At 27.4% G+C, this 23,096-nt stretch overlaps 5 protein-coding genes across 5 annotated transcripts; 1 reads left to right on the forward strand and 4 right to left on the reverse strand.

The window, feature by feature from the left end:
• The first annotated feature begins 875 nt into the window (after positions 1-875).
• LOC128965536 (putative uncharacterized protein DDB_G0282133) lies at positions 876-4,001 on the forward strand. Its single transcript, XM_054312242.1, has 4 exons — positions 876-1,331; positions 1,415-1,477; positions 1,547-1,706; positions 1,777-4,001. Exons 1-4 carry the CDS (start codon positions 1,146-1,148, stop codon positions 3,927-3,929), a joined length of 2,562 nt encoding a protein of 853 aa, XP_054168217.1. The 5' UTR covers positions 876-1,145; the 3' UTR covers positions 3,930-4,001.
• A 434-nt stretch (positions 4,002-4,435) lies between these two features.
• LOC128965623 (developmentally-regulated GTP-binding protein 2-like) lies at positions 4,436-6,373 on the reverse strand. The gene is made up of 10 exons (XM_054312358.1): positions 6,151-6,373; positions 5,995-6,098; positions 5,879-5,935; positions 5,658-5,808; positions 5,426-5,589; positions 5,262-5,352; positions 4,925-5,188; positions 4,730-4,842; positions 4,613-4,657; positions 4,436-4,540 (listed from the first exon to the last, which is right to left on the reverse strand). Exons 1-10 carry the CDS (start codon positions 6,212-6,214, stop codon positions 4,499-4,501), a joined length of 1,095 nt encoding a protein of 364 aa, XP_054168333.1. The 5' UTR covers positions 6,215-6,373; the 3' UTR covers positions 4,436-4,498.
• Positions 6,374-11,825: 5,452 nt separating this feature from the next.
• LOC128965357 (SRRM2 protein homolog rsr-2-like) lies at positions 11,826-16,462 on the reverse strand. Its single transcript, XM_054312032.1, has 6 exons — positions 16,295-16,462; positions 15,948-16,235; positions 15,738-15,875; positions 12,943-13,594; positions 12,131-12,585; positions 11,826-12,069 (listed from the first exon to the last, which is right to left on the reverse strand). Exons 2-6 carry the CDS (start codon positions 16,184-16,186, stop codon positions 11,949-11,951), a joined length of 1,605 nt encoding a protein of 534 aa, XP_054168007.1. The 5' UTR covers positions 16,187-16,235; positions 16,295-16,462; the 3' UTR covers positions 11,826-11,948.
• Positions 16,463-16,804: 342 nt separating this feature from the next.
• On the reverse strand, positions 16,805-18,694 carry LOC128965638 (putative Dol-P-Glc:Glc(2)Man(9)GlcNAc(2)-PP-Dol alpha-1,2-glucosyltransferase). The gene is made up of 5 exons (XM_054312376.1): positions 18,485-18,694; positions 18,197-18,403; positions 17,844-18,083; positions 17,474-17,615; positions 16,805-17,412 (listed from the first exon to the last, which is right to left on the reverse strand). Exons 1-5 carry the CDS (start codon positions 18,689-18,691, stop codon positions 16,805-16,807), a joined length of 1,404 nt encoding a protein of 467 aa, XP_054168351.1. The 5' UTR covers positions 18,692-18,694.
• Positions 18,695-18,922: 228 nt separating this feature from the next.
• On the reverse strand, positions 18,923-21,805 carry LOC128965637 (uncharacterized). Its single transcript, XM_054312374.1, has 5 exons — positions 21,135-21,805; positions 21,014-21,067; positions 19,674-20,549; positions 19,357-19,525; positions 18,923-19,155 (listed from the first exon to the last, which is right to left on the reverse strand). Exons 1-5 carry the CDS (start codon positions 21,564-21,566, stop codon positions 18,938-18,940), a joined length of 1,749 nt encoding a protein of 582 aa, XP_054168349.1. The 5' UTR covers positions 21,567-21,805; the 3' UTR covers positions 18,923-18,937.
• Positions 21,806-23,096: the final 1,291 nt, after the last annotated feature.

Genomic DNA, 23,096 nt, shown 5'->3' on the forward strand with positions numbered 1-23,096 from the left:
TTCAAATTATATTTGATTTTTTTTCTAAATACAATAATTAAGATTTTTTGTTGTAGAAAAAACAATAGTTTTTAAAAGTAAAAAAAAAATATTATAATAAATATATACAAAATTTGTTAAATTAAAAATAAAAAGTTTTAAATTCGACATTTAATTGTGTGTCTAATACAGTAAAAGCGAAACACAGAGACTGTGTGTGTGTGTGTGTGTGTGTGTGTGTGTGTGTGTGTGTGTGTGTATGTGTGTGTATGTGTGTGTATGTGTGTGTATGTGTGTGTGTGTGTGTTATGGCCAGGGTTTTAAAAATGGCAGGCATAAACAATAGATGCCAATTTTGCCAAATGCCTGCCCTGCCTCTGCCATGCCCTGGGCATCTATTTTCAGGTGGTGACACCTATTATTTTAATTTTATATTATTAAATAATTTATAAACCATTGTTTTTATAATATATTTGCTTGTATTTTTGTTTTGTATACCTTTAATTAAAAGGTAATATCATTGGAAATAAGTAAATTAATTGTAAATTTAATTAACACGTTAAAACACTAAATTACATTATTTTTATAAATACAGTTGATTTTTAGCAATTTAAATTGGCAGGCAAATAAAATAGATGCCCAAAATGCCAGGCATTTATGGCATCTATTTGGGCATTGCCAGGGCAGGCATTTATTTCCTTAAAACCCTGGTTATGGCCCATAACTTATGGGCCATACTGTATAATATACAGTGTATATCTTATAGTAGCAAATATATGGGACAGTCATATATAGGCCAATAGCACTCAGTCACCACATATAGCGTAATCATTGAACTGATTTTGAGGGTCCCTTCAATAGTATAGTATAACAGCAGTGATGAACACTGGTATGTAATATACTGTACAACCAATACATTAGACATTACGTTATGTTTGACTTATTTGATCATTTGTTTTGCTCGTTAAGTGTACTCTCTATTCATTCAATATAATTGTCATTAATTTGCATTGTTTTTGTTATTACAAGTGTTGTGACAAATGTTTTGATCAATCAATCAATTAGTTTGTTTGGTATTACATGTGAACAATGTATAAGTGATGGTCAATGCAAATGTGATAATTATTTGTGTTATGGGATGTGATTGAAGACCAGTGACAATACAAATGGCAAATTTAACTGATGTGCGGTCCACTTGTTTTGGTCACAAGTATGTCTTGTTGTCCATATTATGCGGTTGTTTATCATCACTGGTCGGCTCATTGATGGTCATTATCTATGCACTGATCCGCTCAAACACATCTTCATTGCAATACTTTGAAACAATTCCTACATATATTGTGGCACTTCTGGTACGACATATGATTTGTATTAAATTGAATTGATTTAAGTGTTTATGATTTGATTGATTTATTTTTGGGATATCTTATTGCAGCTCATCCTCAATGGTCTCATTGTTATATGTTTTGCTAAGAGCGGTGCAAGACGTGAATATCTGGTAAGAAATACATAATTGATTGCATTGAATAAAAAATATTAAGAAGTGGTAATATTTGACTGAATTCAGGTGAAACTAATCGGTGGTCTCTATTTGTTGTGTGCTTTGTTGAGTGTCATAATGACTGTCACCACATCAGTGGTTCACTTGAGTCGTTTGCAACCATTGACGGGTTGTTTCCCAGTCGATGGCAATTGTTTGTGTCTAATTAAAAGCTTCGAAAGTGATGGTAATTCTTAATCTTACAATTTATCTCTTTCTCTTGAGCTAACAATTGATGATTTTTTATGTGATAATAGAAAAACAAGGTCTTCAAAGCTACACATTTAAAGATACGATTGATTGTGATGTTGTCCAAGGATTACTCTCTACTTGTTTAAGAGGATTGTTTGGTTTATCGGTGGCGTCGATATTGATTTGCATATTCTCTCTAATGTTAGTCTATCAGTTGCTAAGCCATCAAAAGAAGAAGAAATATCTACAACAACTAGAACTCAGAAGAAGATTTCAAACACAGAATAGAGGCAATCATTCCACTCATAGCTCCTATCCTTCGTCTCATATTTCGCCTATACTTCACCACCAAAGCCGTAACCATTCACTAAGAAATTTGCAAATAAATGGTTATTATGATGAAAACACTGCGTCTAATGGTGTGTCCTTTTACCCACATTCTTATGATTATTTGGACAATCGTTGTTATAATAATAATAATAATTTTAATATTATTAATAACATTGATGATGACAATATCGGAATTGTTACCAATCGAGCAAATGTTTGGACAAATTGGCTGAATTGGCCGCGAAATTACACAAATAATAATAATAATCATATTTCTAATCAGACAACCAATGGTAATAATGGATGGTTTCGTGAATTATTTTTCAGAAATAGAGATTTACATGATATCACTACAAATAACAATCATTTGAGACATGCAATGAATCAAATGCTTATTCCTCCACACGTTTTTATTCCTCGTATTGGTTCCGATGGACTTTCACAGTTGCCAACACATATTATCAATAGACATCAGAATAACCAATTGAGACCACATTTAATGAGAGCCATGAATTCTGTTCACAGAAGGACCCGATCTAATGACGGTATATTCCAACACATGAATGTCCATAATTTAGTACCAATTGAACGATCATATAATGCTAACAACAGTGCCATAAATAATAGCAGTAATATGTTTGCCATGTGGGGACCTCCTCCTCCTTATACTTGTTCTCAACCACAATCATTGAATAGAATAAATACCATTTGTAATAACATAAATAACTCTTCTGGTAATCAACACTGTCGACAATTGAGTGTCCAAACAACAGATGTAAACTCGTCTAAGATATCGACTCCAATGTCTGAGAGACGCTTTCGCACAAATGCATCGCAAGGTATTCGACAAACAGATGACTCAAACGATAAGTTAATGAAAACAGAAAAGAATGGTTCGTGTATTGTTGAGATTCATGTACAATATGAAGACAATAACAATAATAACAATAACGACCAAAAAAATTTACAGTCATTTAATGGAATGAAAAAAGTAAATAACTTGTGGTTTAATACATTGCCATCAATTAAACGAAATGATAATTCGCAACCAATGAATCCATTTAAATCTTTGTCTAACATTCCCATAACTGTTCCAAACGGTTTGATTTCATCTGAAAGTTCAGATCTGACTGACTCAGAGTTCGAGTCGAATAAATCGAAACTCGAAACCATTCGAAATGCTTATCACAAACAAGTATTTGATAAGTCTTCGTTATCCACCACATCGACACCTACCTCCACATCTAACACTTCCCATGAAGTGACATCAGAATTGTCTACATATGATAATACAAGCGAATCATTTTCTGCATCCAGTTTTCCAGTAGATCCACCAACTGATTATAAGTCAATACTTGTTATCCAAACTCCAAATACACAGTCGACTCCTTTGACAGAAAAAAGCAGTCATAACATTGCAGAGAGATATATAATAAATAGTGGTAAAGAACAGGATATAAGACTAAACAGCGCTCAATCAATGCCAAACCTAAGTTGCATTATTCCCATTTCGTCGTCCAAATCGACTTCTACCCGAACTCAGCCTCACTTCTGGGAACTGCACAGAATTCCTTCGAGTGGAAACACTTCGACATCTCAAGACATTGCGGATTTTGAACTTGATTTGGATGAAGAATCCATAAAAATGGTGGCAGATTTGCCTATTGATGACAACAATGTTAATACAAAAACAAATACGGATTCTTCAACATCGAGTGACAAAACTACTTCTGAGACAACTTCGATGACTCCAGAAATACTTAAACCTCCGACGCCTTTCAATAATCAGAATTATGGCACTAATGATACGTCTTCGACGGCCACTCTCTCATCATTAAGTGAACCAAAACCCGAACTTATAATTAATATAACAGGTATTCAAGTTTGAAAATTTTAATAATAATACTCAATATATATATATATATATATATAATTTCTAATTACCGGTATTTACGGTATTCTAAACCATAATTATTATCGTACTTATACTGTACTGTATATTGTATATAATATATAATGTTTTACCTATATTTTTACACTATTTTTTAAGTTAATGTTAACTGTTTTTCGGCAACTATTTTGCCATTTTATGAATTGTTTAATTGTATTATATTTTTAATTAATTTTAAATAATCAATTCAAATATCAAATTCAAACAGGTTTTAACCAACAAATAAATCAATTTGTTTGTTATAATTATTTGTCTGTTACTAGTCTATACAATTTATTTTTTCCTATCTATGATTTATTTTGTACTTAATATAAAGTCAATTTATTTTATTTTAAATATATTTTTGTATAAAATTTGTGTTTTTTAAAAAATATCAAATATGTAAAAATGTGAATCAATAAAAAAATAAAACTTCATATTTAAATCCAAGCATTTACTTAATGATATTAAAATACTTTATTTAGTATAATTTACTACTGCATAACACATTGCTATCAATTATAAAATTATTTTTTAACAATTTGAACCACATCTTCATGATGGACCACCTAAGACATCATTAAAAACAATTTGGCAATTATTTAGGAAAATTGTTATAAAATGATTAAATCAAAACTTACGTGAGTTAGACCAACTCGTTGGGGACTGTATTTAGTACTCGTCCCCTAAAATTAAATAATTGAAATTAAAAATCAATTAAACATACAGTAAATTAAAACAATTAAAACAATACTAACCCAAACCAAAGCGTATTTAAATTGGTCGGCAATAGTTCTGTGGATTGTATGGCACACGTGCTCAACATTAGATGCTTTCCGTAGAATAATTCCGTCCTCGAAATCGGGCGGTTCTATACAATTGAAATTTGTTGTCAATATTAAAGTACGGTAAGTATTTTCTACGCCAATAATTAAAAAACAATCATAACTTACGGCCTCTTTTTTTGGTGTAAACTTGTATTAGTGCTAAATGTTCCCAAATCTTATCCAACATATAATCTAAATTAAGTTTCATATTACAACTGACAACAACACTATGGGGCTGTCGGGCCAATCGGTTAACTTCTTCAATGGATATTTGATCGATTTTGTTGTATATGTAAAGACACGGCAAATAAACTCTATTTTTGAGGACAACATCAATCAATTCATCGGGAGAACAGTCCTCTCGGAATAAGATTTCGGCGTTAAATATTTCTGTTCATTACAGATATCAAATCATTTCTATTATATAATACATTTTCGGCTAAATATCAAACAAATGACATACTATAACACTGTAACACCATTTGAACCATTTTTTCGTCACATTTTGTTAGAATACATGTAGAGTTGAATGAAATGCCACCCGTTTTCTTCTCCTTTTATTTCAAATAATTAATAGTTAATTATAGTTACGGTAATTGATTTGAAAAAAGTTATTTAAAATCAAACCTTAAAGTAAATATTTGGTGGACGACTATTCAGCCGAATGCCGACGGACTCCAACTCTTTCTCCAGTAGTTCTCTTTGAACTTCACTTTTAGTTGCGTCTAACATAATGATCACTAAATCCGAAGTTCGGGCCACAGCTATCACTTGTCGACCTCTTCCCTTACCTATAAAAGACAATAATTACTTAATTATAAGATGGATGGAGAAGAGTGAGTGTTTGATTAAGTCATACCCTGAGCTGCTCCTTCAATAATTCCGGGTAAATCCAATAACTGGATGTTTGCTCCCTTATAGTGGATAACACCGGGAATACAGGTCAATGTCGTGAACTCATATGCGGCCGATTCGCTGTGTGTATCGGTTACTGTGTTTAATAGCGTCGACTGTTTTGTCAGAAATCAATATTAAATAAATCGGTTTTAATCAATACATTAACTTTATAATTATCACAACCTTTCCAACAGATGGGAAGCCTATGAGTGCAACCCTCGCGTCACCGCTTTTCATGACCTGTCCGTACAATTAGTAACAAAAATTTTAAGACTAATCGATGACAAAACAAAACTTACATCAAATCCTTCGCCCTTTTCCTTTGATTTCGATGTCGGCTCAAGAAGTTGTGCCCTATATTTGGCTAACTTTGCCTTCAAGACACCCAAATGGTATTCAGTGGCTATAAATGCAATCAATTGATTGACAAAAACACCGAAATATATCAGACATACCTTTATTCTTCTGAGTTCTGGAGATCTCTCTCTCGATTTCACTTATTTTATCTAATATTCCCATTATTTATGTCTTGAGATAATCACTACTTTAATCCAAATTTGTGTCAATCAATAGGCAATTGTCGGCAAACAAACCAAACACTCATTGAGTTCACGTGTCGTGTATTAAGTGTTATGAACGCCACTAACACTACACTACTGTACAGTAATACAGTATTCAATATACAGTATATAGTACTGTATGAAACATATGACAACATTTTTCCCATAGCTTTCACAGTCAATGCATTATTATTACAATCAAAATAAAATTAGTTTAGTTTAGCTCTTAGTTTAGCATAATTTAGTCTATTTTTTTCAATCATTGTACTATATATTACTTATGATTTATCAAACTGTATTAATAATGTGTATAATAGGCTATATTTTTATTTAATTCATTATAAGTTATAATTTATAACAATTGAAAAATTATATTGTAAATCATTTTTAATAGTTTTTTAAACATAAATTGATATAATTTTACTGTTTGTTTTAACAAATTAATTACATTTGTATTAACCAATATATTTTGAATATATAACAATTGAAAATACAGTAATATCAGAAAAAGTATAATAAATAACTAAATAACTTGAATAACTCATAATAAAACTTATATAACAATAATAGTATTAAATAATATTTGCATTGAATTTTAAATTTTAAATTTATCAATATTTGTTACCATTTTGAAGATACATTTATCTCTGATACTATATATTAAGCCGAATATCGGACTAATTTGAGTGAATTTACAAATTATATTAAATAAATATATAGTACTATAACTATAATGTAAATATGTATTAAAATAACTTTAATCTATTTAAACCGATAAACCTTATTATAATGAATAAATATTTATAACTTAATTAAAATTAGTAATTAATGTTTAACATTAGTTAATATAACATTAAATATAAAAAACAAAATATAATGATAAAAATAACGATATACGGTATTAACTTATACTGTATTAATAATACTGTAGTTATTCACTAAAAACTTGATGATTTGATTTAAATTAAAAGTATATGACAATTATAGTAATTTTTTATTAGACATTTCTATTATTTATGATTATAAATGCGATATACAGTAATAAATATATAATAAATATATAGTAAATTTATGATAAATATATAATTATTTTGATTGTATGCTAATGAAAGACAATCTATACGTATAATTTGTATATTTGTTTCAAACTATAGATAGTCTGTATATCTTTCAGTATTTTTTKATACCAACAAAATTATAGTCAATGCCGTCTCAAAATGTATTCAAAAATCAATGTTTAATTAGTTTTGTGTTTAAAACAAGTGGTAATGTCTGACAAAAACTGTAACATTTCATCACATTTTATTCAGCGAATCGATCAACAGCTAAATCAATGGCTATTTTGTGAACTTTTAAAGCAAAACATTTAATACAACTTTCAATACATTACAATACAATACAGTATATAATATTAATATTTCTCATAACTTTTACATAACTGTAATTTAAAATTATTTTAAAGCAAATATTTTTTGTTTATAATTATTTGTATAATTATTGAATACATTTTTAAAAATTTAATTGAAAATAGTTTATTAATTATTATTTATAAAGATTACAATGTTTTTATTTAATTCAATATTCAATTCAATTCAATATAACTTATATTATATAAGTAATAAAAATTAATTAATTTAATAAATTGTTATATATAATGAAAAATGATTTAAATTTTAAATTAATAATTATATGTATTATATATTTTGATGCAATAAATTAGAAATATTATTATAAAAAATGATTATAATTTATAAATTGTTTTTAAGTCATCGCCACATACTGTCGTGAAAATGCAAGTCTTGTAGAAACTGATCATTTGATACATTATCACCGCATCTGACCATCGATTGATTGATACAACCGTTGTTGCGATTGTTGTTGTTTTTGTCAGACTTTTGATTCTTCGAGTTCTTCGACCACGACTTAGTCCATGCATTGGTTGATCCTTTCACGTGGTTCTCGAGTTGACTGGACTTCGGACACGAATTTGAGGACATTTTTATTTCTTAACGATAAGACTCAACAGTTTTGCAGTCAATTACTGAATGATGTGTTGAGTTATCAGTCGTTTCTCTCTTATATAGCTTTTGACTGCAATATCTGTCGTCAGCTTTAAAACGAGTCAAATATCGACTCTCCTATTGGTTGTATTCATTGCATTAATAACTGATGCAAATATCGCAACAAATCACGTTTGCATTCATCTGATAATTGATCTAATAATTGATTTTATTATTTTTTATAATTTAATTTTTACTAATTATTTGCGACATTTTTTTTAAATATACTAATATATAATAATAATTGAATTAATTTACTTTGAATATACTTTGTTTTTGTTGAAAAAATTGTTTTATTTAAATTTTTTAAACATTTTTTAAAATAATTTTTTCCCAAAACTAAGCCCTTGTATTACACATAATATCTGTGAATACCATTGAAAAAACTAACGAAATATTTTATCTAAATCTATAATTAATACTATAATTCAAAAAATTATTAATTAAATTATTTAACTTTAATATTAATATATTGTTTGTTAATTATTTTTACTAAACTAAATGACATAATATTTATGAAAATAATCGATTTAACAATTTAAACAAATATTATTTTATTTATCTGTTATTTAATATCATAAAAAATAAAAAAGTTTTATCGTGTCTGCCAATAATTTCTTAGTTGACGTCAATTTTAATAATTGAAAAAAAAGTTATATAAATATTAGTTGTATTACTAAATCCAATTATTATCTAATAATTAAATGTTTAAATCTAAATATTTTAAATATGTATTATTTTTATTTCATCATTTATGATATTGTTTTACATATTATCATTAAATACTATATAATTAAAGTACTGTATTTTATCACAACAAATATTATTGCAATTATTACATTATTATAAAATTTAAGTATCAATATTTAAAAAAAATAAACCAATATAAAATAATATTTAATATAATAGAATAAATTTAAAAATTAAACATTATTGTATTAAAGTTGTACTAGATTAGTTTCAATAATTGTAGATTCAATAAATTAAGTTTTTTTAATAAATTAAAATAATATAAATAATTAAAAATATTTATTAATATTATGTCACCACTGATTGATATTAGTGTATTAGTGTATAGTACAGTAAGTTATAACTAACAATATTTAATTTTATATTTATTATATCAATATATACATAATTGACTAAATTATTAAGTTTTGAATATATTAATTAATAGAAAGAGTTATAACGAATATGTGATTTAATTGATTAGTTTAGCAATATTTTCATACAATTTTACAGATTCTGTAAAATATCTATTAAATAATATTCAATAATAATCATATCATTGACATACCATAGTTGTCAAATATCCCTGTCCATTTTTTAATAAGCAAGTAGATTTAATACAATATAAAATGCCATTATTATAATTTATACTATAATTAACTAATAAATTTATACTGTAGCATATACTGTACATACATTTAAATCTATGTATATATTAAATGAGATTGCTATAGCAAACATATGTAGATTATGCCACTAAATTTGATATCAAGTATAAGTAGTTTATTTTTGTAAAACTTACGTAATTATACGTAAAATTTTGTAAAAAATACAGTGCATTGAAAGATATGTCTGATATAAAGCATTTTAAAGTTTTCAGTAAAAATAACATAATTACAAATCAAATAAATTATTGCCTATTAAACCCCTTTTTATGATCAAAATTCATTTTCATAAAATAACATTCAAATGCATAAAAATAGTTTTTAAAGTGTTATTTTATTGTAAAATATTTGATCTTAAATAGTGGTTTTTATTTACTGCTAGATAACTGTGAATAAATAATTTTTTTAAATATCAAAGATACTATTTATCAGTTTAGACATATTTATAATTTATATTATTATTATTAATATTACTGTACATACGGTACACATGAAATTATTATGGTATGCAAATGCAAAAACAATATTTGTTAAAATTTCGGTCATTAGTAGCAATTGATTTACACTAAAAGTTTTAATAGACAATAATACAGTTGATAAGGGAATATAAAATTAGTGTTTAGAAAGACAAATGTTAGACAAACAGCAATTGTGTCACTTATTTGCAATCATTTAATTCATGATTTATTACCAAAAGTTTTGTTAAAATATAAGTCAATCTCCACTAATAAACCATATGGAAAAAGGAGGTAATATAAATTAAAATACATTATTATAATTTATTTATTTATAAATTAACAGTTATAGGAGTAATATTGATGTATAATATAGTCTAAAATCAAATACTGTTTTTTTTTTAATTAACTTGAAGTTAACTTTTTCTTAAAATAATTAATAAATCATTTAATGTCATTAAATAACTTTGTGTGGTCTATACCATGAATTAGTCTATTATAGAGTGCCATTTATTAGCGATGGATAAAATTTTTAGTTTATAATATATTTAAAATAATGACAATATTAGACATATTTATCTAATGAAATTGTAAGTACAGTATATTTAAAATTATACATTTCTATAGAAATATGTATAAAATTTTAAGATGATAGTTAGAAGATTTTTTAAAAATTATGTCACTACCGTTAAATGTTGCTTAATTCCCCGTATGGAAATATGTAAGTCATGGTAAATAATGCGAATTTTTAACCATATGAAATAAATATTTTGTGACTTTAAATTTTAATTTACCACTCCTTGTATTTTGACGTCTCTAATTGTTACAAACGCTTTGAATATGCCATGTATTTACCCATTTATAATATGAAAAAATACTGTAAACATACAAATATGTCATTCATTGTAAACACTGTTATAACTAATTAATTATCGGTAATAGTTAACTAAATATACCGTTTTTAATAGATTACTTTTAAATATCGGTCATTATAGTTCCCCATTCCCCCATTTTTGCTTTTCCCCACACCCTCGTATAATTTACCAAGGGTGGTAAAAATGCGAGTTTTTACCATATGAAAATGTTAATTTTCATATTTTTGTGATTTTCATACTGGGAATTAAGCAAGGAAATACGGTAATCGTTATAATAAACATTATTTGATTGAACAACTATTTGCATTACATTGCTGTTACTATAGAATGATTAAAGGGTTAAAGTATTAAATGACATTAATTTAAAAATAAAATTTAATTACAATTAACTGGTATTATGCAACCAATTGACTATTATATTAATTAATTAAAGTATTACTAAAACTCAAATGAGTTGATATACATCTAAAGAGTCGGATGAGACTGAAAGTGATCGCGAACTGAGTGGAGATCTCGATGAATGACTCGATGATCGAGAGCTCGTCCGCGAACTTCGCCGGTAAGGTATTGGACGCTTTCGGGCGCTATTGTGTTAATCAATATTAGTTTGTTAGAAGCGGTTAGTTAAGCAATGGGTTGTTTAGTTGCAATGTGTAGATTAAATCATTTAAAAATTAAAAATTACTACACATAACAAAATATTCAAATAAAATTATATAAATAATTTCCAAACAAATCAAAATCAAAATAATATTTAATGAAATAAATTATAATACAAAATGCCACAAAAAGGTGAATATGATTAAACATTAATTGCAAAAATAAATCAAATAAAATACATAAATTTTAATGATATAGAAATAAAAATCTCAAACAAATTAATGATTGATTTGCAGCCCATTTAATCCTCTAATACCTCGTTATTCTTCGTTTCTCCAAAAAACTCGGCGATCCTTTCCTTCGAGGAATTGATGGACTTCTACTGCCCTTTCGTGATGGCAATGATTCCGAAGAATCAGATTTTGAAGATCTGAAATAATTTATTAATTCATTTATCAAATTTTAAGTAACAATAGTTAATCAATACATACGAATAGCTTTTATTTGAATGTCTTGAATCATTGGAGCGAACAGATGATGATCGGGATCTATTCGAGTGACTTGAATGCCTTGATCTTCGGTCGGCACTAACTGAACGATCATTTCTTGAATGTGATCTTTTGTTCTCGTGATGACTCAAATAACTTTTTGGAATCTCTTTGTTTTTATTGATAGGATTTGTCTCAACGACAGTACTCTTCAATCGCTTCGACTTTGGTTCGTCTTCTGACGAAACACTTGTACGAGATTTCGATCGCGAATAAGATCGATGTCTTGGAGGAGGACTTGAGTTTTTTTTTACATCTTTAGTCCTTTCATTTCGTTTATCATTTGATTTTTCAATTAATGTATTTTCGGCTTCTTTTCTCATTTGTTTGATATTCATTTCAATCAAACGACTCGTTTTGTTTGATTCATTGTTGTTATCCTTTTTATGAGTCGAATCCTATATTAGGTTTAAAACATTTATATTATTTTAATAAATTATAAATACTTGAAAAACAAATATTATAGGATATAAATAATAATAAAAATGATTAATAGAATGCCTATAGAAGTACAGTACTTACATAATACAAAGTAAAGTCCTTAAAATTGATGCATTATTTTAGATATAATAAAATCAGGACTTAGTTTAAACTCAAGTTTTATAAAAAAAATATCAATTAATAACTTATTGTAATATATATATACCCTATTCTTAGATGAAATCATTTACTTATTCTACGATTTGCATGAATAAAGATAAAGAAACCCATAATAATTGATTACAAAATAAAAACCCAAAATAAAACAGACATACCTTATAATCTTTAGTTGATTTAGGATTATAATCATCCCTTTCTTTCGAATAAGATCTTCGTTTTGGTCTTTGTCGGTAATCTTTCTTTGAATCACTTTTCTTGTGGCCATTTCGTGATTTGTGATAAGAAGAACTGGAAGAATCACTGCTATCACTATCGGAATTACTACTACTTTCAGAACCAGAGTCTGAATCAGATGACGAAGAATTACTATATTTGCGTTTTTTAGAAGTTTTGTCTTTACTTTTATTGTTTTTACTACTTTTACGTTTCTTCGAACTCTTTCTATGTTTGGATTTGTTTTTACGCTTTCTTTTGGAACTGTCATCTGAGGATTCACTGTCTGAATCCGAATCATTCTTTGAATCCGAACCATCGCTATCAGAGTAACGCTTTTTATGTGATCTCTCCTTTCGTTTTTCTTTAATTTTACTCTTATTTTCATCGACTTTAATCACTGGTTCATCCAATGGTTCAGGTATTATGGCATAACGTTTCTGTTTTTCTGCCTCTCTGGCCAACGCCTCTTTGGCTTTACGGGTTGGATCCAGTGATGAACCCTCAATAAAGTTGGAGTTAATTCTCAACGCATTCTTCAAGTTATCATTCTTTTTGTGGTTCATTTCCGCCAATTTATGAGTTTCTTTAACACTATTATAGAAAAAATTTATGATTAACTGATTTGTCATTTTTAATATAAAATTCAAATGTCATCACAATTTTTCTTTTTAAAAATGGGTATAAATAACATTGAATTTTTGATAATACGCTTAAATAGTCACAATTGATTTATTTTGATAATTTCATTTTGAATAAGCAATTCTAACATCAGTGTAGTAATGAACCATAAATATTGATTTGAGAAATCAAATAAACTGATGTGAAAATATCGACAACAAAAACTACAATTCATACCTAACGATGTTTTTTACGCTCATTTGTAGATTAGTTTTTCTTTTATTATTATTACTTTTATTATTAAAATATTCACTATTTTGCTGATATATTTGATTCAAAATGCGATCTCTAACCCGCTTTCGGCGTCGTCGCCGCCGATAAGATTTAGTGGGAACCGATAGATTGGGAATGATATTTGCGGTACAAATGCATTATAATTAATGGAAGACTGATTTGCATTGGAAGTAACAGCAGTAACACCTGCTGTGTATCCACCGGGTAGTGATTGTTGGCCAGTTGTGGCCAAATACCACGCGTGCCATGAGTTTTGCCAATATCTTTGAAACTCTTGCAAACAAACCGGTGAACACATAATTATATAATTAATCGAAACAATTAAATAAAATCTATAATACTATCACTAATTATAAGATATCTATGATTTGGAAGACTTTGTGATTTTCTTGTGGAAGACTTGTTAAGGCACTAAATCAAGTATTTTTTAGTTTACATTCACTTAATTTTATTATAATCTTTACTCAAAATTATATTTAAATGAGTTGTTTTGTCGATCATTTTATTATAGGAAGACATCAATTTCATTGATATTAGCATTAAATTTAAATTTCACTCATTATTTCATTTGATTAAAACATTGTTTAGGCGTTTGAAAAACAACATTAGTATTCAATCAATATAATATTACAAATAAAAAGTAATATATATATATATATATATATATATATATATATAGTATATTAATATCATTGGTTAACATAATCGCTAAATTATTTAATCAAAGTTTACATTAGAATATTATTTTAAAGAATATATGACGAGATTAGTGACAAATGAGACATAAATGGAAAAATTGAGAGCACTTGTAGTTGACTTTTCTCCTCCATCTTCTCATTTGAGATGCTTTATCCAGTCATCCCCAGCATCTCTATTACTGAATCACATATCAATACTTTTTGACTTACAATCTCAACTGCTATACAATATTAAGCAGCACTATCACTATCACATTACTACTACAGTTAAAGTATAGCAATCTATGCTCTAACAGCTACTTTCTATGAAAGCTAACCTATCTATGTGTGGAGTCTCTCAATCATTAGCTTATTTATATTGCGGTAATCATATCAGTCAACTGAAAGTGACTTTAATGCACAAACTCTATGTCATTAAACAAATATTTAATGGATATTAAGTGACAATTCTCATGTAATATACTATAGAAAAATAGTATAATATTTATGTATTTTTTCTTTAAAAATATATATTACAAATTGATATACCGTAGTTTATCACTAATACATTTATAGTAGTAGTAATAGCGTTTTGTAAAACATTAAACAATTTTTGTACAATTGTTTTAAATAATAAATTCACATTTATGAATTTTTAATTAAAATAAATTTAAATACCGGTAGTAAGCATCATATTTATAGTTAAGAAAATAATTATTTTTATTATATAAATAAAATACTATAACTATACTACCGGTAAATATTATTTGTCAAATAAATTCAAATACCAATAATTTTTAAAAAATTATGAGTAATAATTAATTTGAATCATTACAGTAAGCATTTGGCACAYTATTTATACAGTAATACAAAATTATATTCTCAAACATAAAATTATTGATTGTTTGTCAAAATTATTTATTGACTAATTTGACTTTTGTTATTAAAGTTGTCATTTAATTAAATATTAGTAAATTAATAATTAATAATTAAATATATATCAAATTTTTAATAGCATATTATAAGACATATAATCAATGGATCAATTTATTGTTCGTCTTTGTGTTAACAAATGGCAGCGTTTCACAAAAGATGATAAACAAATCAATTATAACATCAAATTAAGTCAAAATCAATTTACTTACTTTTTATCCGATTCTTCCCGAAACCAATCTCTCACTAAATCCCTTCGTTTCGAAGAATCTTCTTTTTGTCTGTCCTTTTGTTTCATTAAAGTCTCTCTAAATTCTCGAACTTTTGTCTCAATTTCTTCGGGTGAAAACCTAATAGGATTAGACAAAAAAATTAATGAAAAAACAAGATTTATTTGTTGTCAATCATTTGTGGTGACCAACCCTTGCATTTCCATATTGTCTTGCATTTGAAGACATTTCAATTCAATTTGTCGTTTGTTTTGGTGCTCTAATATATCTTTGTTGGGAACTTTACATAACTCCCTTTCCAGCCGTTTGAAGTCATCCTCACTCTTATATTGAAACTTATCTTTCACTGCCTTAACAAATGACAGATTCTTCTGGACGTAACCATTAGTACCACTTCCTCGGGCAGAGTTTAAACCGATCCCGTTATACATTACCACTGATGGCACACTTGTTTTAATACTAAATTATTGTAAGTAATCGCTATAACAGTTAAAGTGTCAATTAAAAAGTCAAAGTTTGTATCAATTTATGTTTTATACCTCTAAAAAATAATTTTCTGACCAAATGTGTCCAAAATTTGATGACAATTGTATTGATTTTGTCACTAAATCGCAAACTATATGTTTAATTGACTTTCAATTGTTTGCAAATAAAAACTATTATTTAATTCAATAACAAAATGAATGACTCTTTCATATGGTTTGCCATTCATTAAGTCATTCATAAAGTATGTCAAAGTGTGTAAAGAATTGTATGTTTTAAAAGTTAATTAATTTTTATTTTAAATTAAATGAAGTTTTATTTATATAATTAATTATATACACACATAATATTATTCAGTATATATATATATATATTATAATATGTCTCAAAGTTAACTGATAATTAGCTGGCAATTTGTTTAGCAGTTGTTAATAATTTAATAAAACAGAAATGCTTATAATAAAGTTGTTTTATTGCAAAATAATATTTATATTTATAAATTATAGTAATAAATAATTTTTTATAAATAAGTTATAAATCAAAATTGTTTTTTTTAATAGTTTTGATCACCACATAAATCTTTGTAAGTCATTATTTTGAGGCCATTTGAATGTATTGAATACAAACATATAGATAGTAAAAGCGTTAACAAATGAAAATAATATAAACTCGAGAGTTAGCGCTAAACCATTAGTCGGTGCAATATTTAGCCGCCAAATGACAAACGCCGGCACAAAATATCGCATTTCAAACAACTTTTGCGGCACTATTGAGACCAATGTACACATAATTAATAATATCTTAAATATTGAGTCTTTTCGTTGCAATAATTGAAACATTGTTACAGCCGTATAGATATAGATAGGAATCACAGCGTACGGCACTAGCGATCCATCCCTTCCCAGAATACGCTTCCATATATAGAAAGTGTAGTGTCGGTTATCGGCCAACAAATAGGGATGAGTATAGGAAAACTGGTTGATTATGACACCCATGAATACAGCACTGACCATCAGTCTCACAGGATATCTCATTGATAACGATATAAACTTTTTGATATTTGTTGCGTTGAAAAGCCAGGGAAAGCCAAAAAATGTTACAAAACCTAAAAAGTATGGCATTTGTGCCAAATGCAAGACTGCTTCGTGAGATAACCGGTCGCCTAATACTATACCTATTCATTAAGGATATACCAAACAAATTATCACTAATTATCACTTAAGTTCAATCATTACCCTTGTTATAGATAAGAAATGCCATAAATATTATGCCATCCAATGCATATCCGCCACAGATTAGCATAATCTGTGGCRTCGCCTGAATAAACGACTTTACTATTGACCTCTTCTTTGATTTGTCACCATTTCTGTTGTATATCTTTACGGTAATACAAAATAATATAATTATCATTCATTTGATGAAAAAATATAGTTTTTGTAAAGAGAAATAACCGAAGAAATACCTGTTCAACAACAGCTTCATATATAAACTAATGTAAGGCATTGGTTAAGATTTTTTATTTTAAAAGTAAGATCAGTTGTTAGTCAGAAAAAATGGATTACCGGTAATACCGGTCCCATTAATAATGTAGATATAAGTGCTTACCTTAAGGCTGGTATGTGCGGCCAAAAAGAAAATCCAGACTATATTGGTCTGTCTGTAGAGCAAAGATATTCCGCCGAAAAGAGCGGCTAACCATTCATATTCATTGACATCAAACATATACATGAGTAACACGAAGAATAGAGAACCCGGATCTGTATAGTAAAGAAAGGAAAAGAAAAATAGTGGCGGAAGTGATGCCAAAGACACCGATGAAAACAGTAACTTAAGTTTGGAAGTTCTCTACAAAAATGCAAAACACGAAACAAACAATTTGTTAATCTATGAACTATAGCTATATTAGTCGTACACCAAATCGGAACAACTAGTTTGTGGACAGGGATGACAACACATACCGGTGCAAACCGATGCATTTGAATTGATATTAAATATATTAGATAACTGTTAGCACAGGTGAAGATGACATTCATTAACCTAAGGATAATAAGCGGACAAATCTTTGTTTCGTCTTCTTCGCCAAAGGCGTACAACTCGGAGAATGGTTTAAGAAAACCCAATGTTGTCAGGTATAGGCCCGGAGGGGTCGTTATCTTAGGGTTCCACTACGGGATCAAAAATTTTATCACCGATCATAACAGTGACAACTGTTACCATATGGTCAGATGAATCATCAGACGGCATACCTGAGTGAAGTTGCCTTTGCAATAGGCCTGTGTCTGTTGAACGTGAAATATCTCATCCATGTATGGCTGTGGTAACTGTTCATTGATTAGTATCATTACTGCCAATATTGCTGATCCAAACGCCACACCAATGAGGACCACAAACTTATTAAACATTGCTTCAGAGTTAGTCTTCAGGTTTACACCATTTCTCTCGTTTTGAGCCATTTTTAACTTTTATAATCAATTTGTATTTTATTTATAATTATAAACATTTGGATCGCGTTTTTAAAAAATTTATGAATTTTTTTCTTATAGGAAATCAATTATACAAAAGAGTTTACAAATTATTTTAGTGAATAAAATATAAAAACATATTTAAAATTTGGTGAATCAATGAATAATTGGTATGAATGTAGTGTTTATGATATTATAAAAATATAGAGATTAGACAAATGACAACAACAACTGTCATCACTGGTTGTGTATATCCAGTATATCCACGTGTAAAGCACTGTTAGGGCTATAGTCAGTATGAGTCCTGTGCTGCCTCTCCTGGTTTTGCTGATCGTTGACGAGCTGTTCCCATAAATCCAATTCAAATGACTGGTTCACATCATTTGATTCATTACTTAATTTGTCATTCAAGTCATTCAAATCATCGGTATTTATTGAATCATTTAATTGAAACACTGAAACAATACATTATTATTAAATTCTCAATTTATATAATCTTAATTTGTAAATACTTTTCATAAATTTATAAGATATATTAAAACGTTTATATAAATATAATAAATATATATATATATATATATATATATTGGTATAATTAAAATGCTATTTAAAAAAGTTTTAAAAAATGGCAAAAGAGATGGCAAAAGCAAACTAACCTTCATTTTTAAGATAGTTTGCGTCACTCTTAAGTTTAGTTAACTCTTCGAGCAATTTCTTATTGATAGCTTTCTCTTCTGCCAATGCTTTGTCCAAATCGATGGGACAATTGATATCATAGTCGGCCGAACCCTTCTTTTTTGGTGTCAGCGCTAAACCCATAAATTTCTTCAATAAAATATATAAAGTGTTGCATAAAGTTTAAGTTTATATAACAAATAATTTTTTAAAAATGCAATAAATATTTGAATAATTTGTTGAATTTTGTTGATTATATGCCAGAATATATGACTCAATAGGAAACTCATTTCTTTACCTTCTTTTGCTTCTTCTCTAAGAAATCATATTTCTGTTGCAAATGCATTATAGCATTCTTTAACTGTTTAATTGTCTGTTCAGAGCGGATATGCAACTGATTTATTTCATCCTCTTTGACATCTCTATCATTGGCAATGGATATGAGTCTTCCTTCTAAATCATCGATATTATCGTTGGCCACATTAATATATGACTTAAGCTTATCGTTAGTTTCTTTTAAATGGCCAATAGTGGTGATATGAGACGCCGCTTCTTCTTTAATAGCAATCAATTGTTCCTCGAGTTGACTCACTTTTTTATCCAAAGCAATGATAGTCTCATCGTTGGTATAAATATTCTGTTCCTGAGCTGAGAAGCGTTCTTCAAGTTTGTGAGTTTTTTGGCGTTCACTTTGAAACTCTTGTTCAGTGGTCAGCAATTTTTGTCTTTCAGTTTTAATCAACTCTTCGTAATGGACTCGTTGTGACTCGAGTTCAGCCATTGTATCCTCTCTTTCTTTATCGACGGCATCCAATTGATTCCGAAGATTACAGATTTCTTTATTTAGTTTATTTACTTCCGATACTGTGCTGTCCTTATCTGCTATTAATTTCTGTTTTTGAACTCCAAGACCTTTATATTTGTTTTGAAATTGATTCAATTGAGTGTCCATTTTCTCGCATTGAGTCTCAAGTATTTTGCATTTATTCGACAACTTTTTGTTTTCATTGTCTTTGGTCTCAATTTGTCTGTCCTTTTCAAACAATTTATTCTCCAATTCTCTCATTTGGTTCTGAAGTTCCATTAATTTGTTTGAATTGGTTTCACATTTTAGCGAAGACTCTTCATATTTTCGTTTCCAATTAAGCTCTTTGTTCAGCTGATCTCTAAGTGTCTATAATTCATATAAATAAAACCATTATTTCAAACAATTAAAAAAGTAGTTTTTATTGTCATAAATCAAACTTAAAATATTAGAATAAAATAGAAAAAGTGATACAAAATTTATAAGCAATGATTTCATAATTAAATGGTTTTTAATTAATGACATAATTTAAGACACAATTATTGTATTGACATAAATATTGCAAAAACCTAACCAACAGTTATATAGTTAGTTATAAACTAAATATGAGTCATTAAAATGACTAATCAATAATTATTGCAGTGATTATGTATTGACTAATGAATAACAATAAAAACAACTAATGACTGATTAATTAATGACTACTTATTATTACAGAAAACAAAATTAAAGTGCATTTAATAGTATTGTTTTAGTTGACCACTATTTGGGGCCAAACTTATCTCAACATTTAGATTCAAATTATTGCCAAAAGGTTTCACATATTTGCCAACCTTTGTCTCATTAGAGAGCGATCGGATCCGATCTTCGTATCCTTCCTTCACTATCTGTTTATGAGTAAAAAGCAATTAATTATATCCATCAAAGTTTGTCATTTATGTGGCGTAAACATACCGATTGTTTATGTTGTTTGTCATCCAAATCTTTGCGGATTTGATCCAATTCATTGATAAGCTGTTGAATTCGTTCATCCTTTTCCTTAAGTCGTTCTTCGAGTTGATCTTCGGTTGTGTTTCTAGTTTTGATTTGTTCACTTAAATCGCTTTTCTCTTTTCGTACATAATTATAGAGTTGTTTGTATTTTTCCACATCTTTGTTGACAATTTTGATATCAAGTTTCAGCTCTTTGATAGTCTTTTCGTGTCTTGTCGTCAATTCTTCATTAATAGCCTTCAATGAGTCGAACTCTGTTTTAATCAATTGGTGTCTCTCTTCAAACTCTTCGAGACGTTTCCTCAATTGATTCACTTCTGACTCATTGCTATCACCACCGATGGCCACGTTTTCAGTCTTCTTATCCGACCTTTTCTTCTTTTCTGAAGACATATCTTATACAAAATGTATGACAATATTTGTAATCAATATATATATAATGATTTTATGAACCAATTGGTGATAATTTGGTCAAATGAGTGGTTAAAATGTGCGACAATTGTGTGAAAAAGCAATCGTTTTATTTGAATAATAATCAGACGTTTTATGACTCAATGTTATGCTTTTGTCCCACTATTTAACGTTCAAAACATAGTGTCCAACGATTCCATTGGCTGACAGTCATACAGTCACGTGATTACAATAGCATCGATACAGTTAATGATTGGCTGTATTGTCAGTATTGACTGATTTTGAAAAACAGTTTGCAATCATTTAAATGCCTTTTAAAACCTATTTTACTGTTATATTCATATAATTTATTATATTATTTGACTGTAATATGTGTTCATTAATATTAAATATTATCTCAAATATACACATATAGTACTGCATAGCGATTACTATACAATTGTATACAATTTAATTCATTAAATTATAAAATATTATTATAAAATGCAAGATTACAATTATATTACAATTATATTACAATTATATTACAATTATATTACAATTATATTACAATTATATTACAATTATATTACAATTATATTACAATTATATTATTATTTTTTTAATATCCAAATATTTACTACATTTTATGTAAATATTGTATATTTAGGTAAATATAATATAACAACTTTTTATTAATTAAAGATATGCAGTAAAATAAATTATTAATTATAATTAAAACTTTAATTAATTAGCAAATCATAAATGATATTAAAATTAATGTAATTAAAAAATAAGTCACTCGTATATTATTATTAATAGTTTATTAAATTATGTTAATTTACCATGTACAACTAATTATATTGAATCTAAACTATAACTTTATACCATTTAATATTAATTTAATTAAATACTTGTGCGACTATGACTTGTAAGTGATTATAGCATTTAATTATACAATATATTTGTATAACTAATGTATAGTTATAATAATAAATGATTAAATTAAATAATAATATTATTATATACTTAATAAAAAATGCATTATCATTATGAAAATATAATAACTGATTGCCTCATAGATACACAATAAATCTATATATTTAATAAATCAATTGACGTAAACATATTGTCGTTATTTCATATTTAATTTATTGTATAATATTAATGAATATTAATATATTTCAGTCATTTATTTATTTCAAATAATAGATTTTGTTTACTAAAATAATTTTTATGTTTTTGAATGTCTTAAAAGTTTTAAGTTTAAACCTAGAAGTACTATACAGTCAAATGTTTGGCAAACTTTGTATAAAATTTTTCAATTTTCTTGTAATAATTAAATCCAAAATCTGACAAAATTTAAGATATAATCATTTGTTAACTAATTAATGAGTTTTGAAAAAAAGTTATAATAGTTTTGCTTTGACTACAAAACAAATGTTGATGTGATTAATGTGATGACATTAATTGAAACTTAATTGTTAGATAACTTGTTATTGTTATAATAAAAATAAATAATCCATGTATTTA

The sequence above is a fragment of the Oppia nitens genome, unplaced genomic scaffold (assembly GCF_028296485.1).
Source record: "Oppia nitens isolate AA-2021 unplaced genomic scaffold, nextdenovo-longstitch-racon4-pilon3 scaffold17_pilon_pilon_pilon, whole genome shotgun sequence".
In the NCBI taxonomy this organism is placed as follows: Eukaryota; Metazoa; Arthropoda; class Arachnida; order Sarcoptiformes; family Oppiidae; genus Oppia; species Oppia nitens.

Coding starts and splice junctions, on each gene's coding strand:
- LOC128965536 (XM_054312242.1), top strand. CDS start 1,146: ATGGCAAATTTAACTGATGTGCGGTCCACTTGTTTTGGTCACAAGTAT. Junction 1,478..1,546: donor GTGCAAGACGTGAATATCTG/GTAAGAAATACA, acceptor GACTGAATTCAG/GTGAAACTAATCGGTGGTCT. Junction 1,707..1,776: donor TAAAAGCTTCGAAAGTGATG/GTAATTCTTAAT, acceptor ATGTGATAATAG/AAAAACAAGGTCTTCAAAGC.
- LOC128965357 (XM_054312032.1), bottom strand. CDS start 16,186: ATGTATAACGGGATCGGTTTAAACTCTGCCCGAGGAAGTGGTACTAAT. Junction 12,586..12,942: donor AATCAACTAAAGATTATAAG/GTATGTCTGTTT, acceptor AACCTAATATAG/GATTCGACTCATAAAAAGGA. Junction 12,070..12,130: donor CATTCAAATAAAAGCTATTC/GTATGTATTGAT, acceptor AAATTATTTCAG/ATCTTCAAAATCTGATTCTT.
- LOC128965623 (XM_054312358.1), bottom strand. CDS start 6,214: ATGGGAATATTAGATAAAATAAGTGAAATCGAGAGAGAGATCTCCAGA. Junction 5,590..5,657: donor TATTGAAGGAGCAGCTCAGG/GTATGACTTAAT, acceptor TGTCTTTTATAG/GTAAGGGAAGAGGTCGACAA. Junction 4,658..4,729: donor TTAAATACGCTTTGGTTTGG/GTTAGTATTGTT, acceptor ATTTAATTTTAG/GGGACGAGTACTAAATACAG.
- LOC128965637 (XM_054312374.1), bottom strand. CDS start 21,566: ATGTCTTCAGAAAAGAAGAAAAGGTCGGATAAGAAGACTGAAAACGTG. Junction 20,550..21,013: donor CGCTCTCTAATGAGACAAAG/GTTGGCAAATAT, acceptor TATGAATTATAG/ACACTTAGAGATCAGCTGAA. Junction 19,156..19,356: donor AAACTATCTTAAAAATGAAG/GTTAGTTTGCTT, acceptor GTATTGTTTCAG/TGTTTCAATTAAATGATTCA.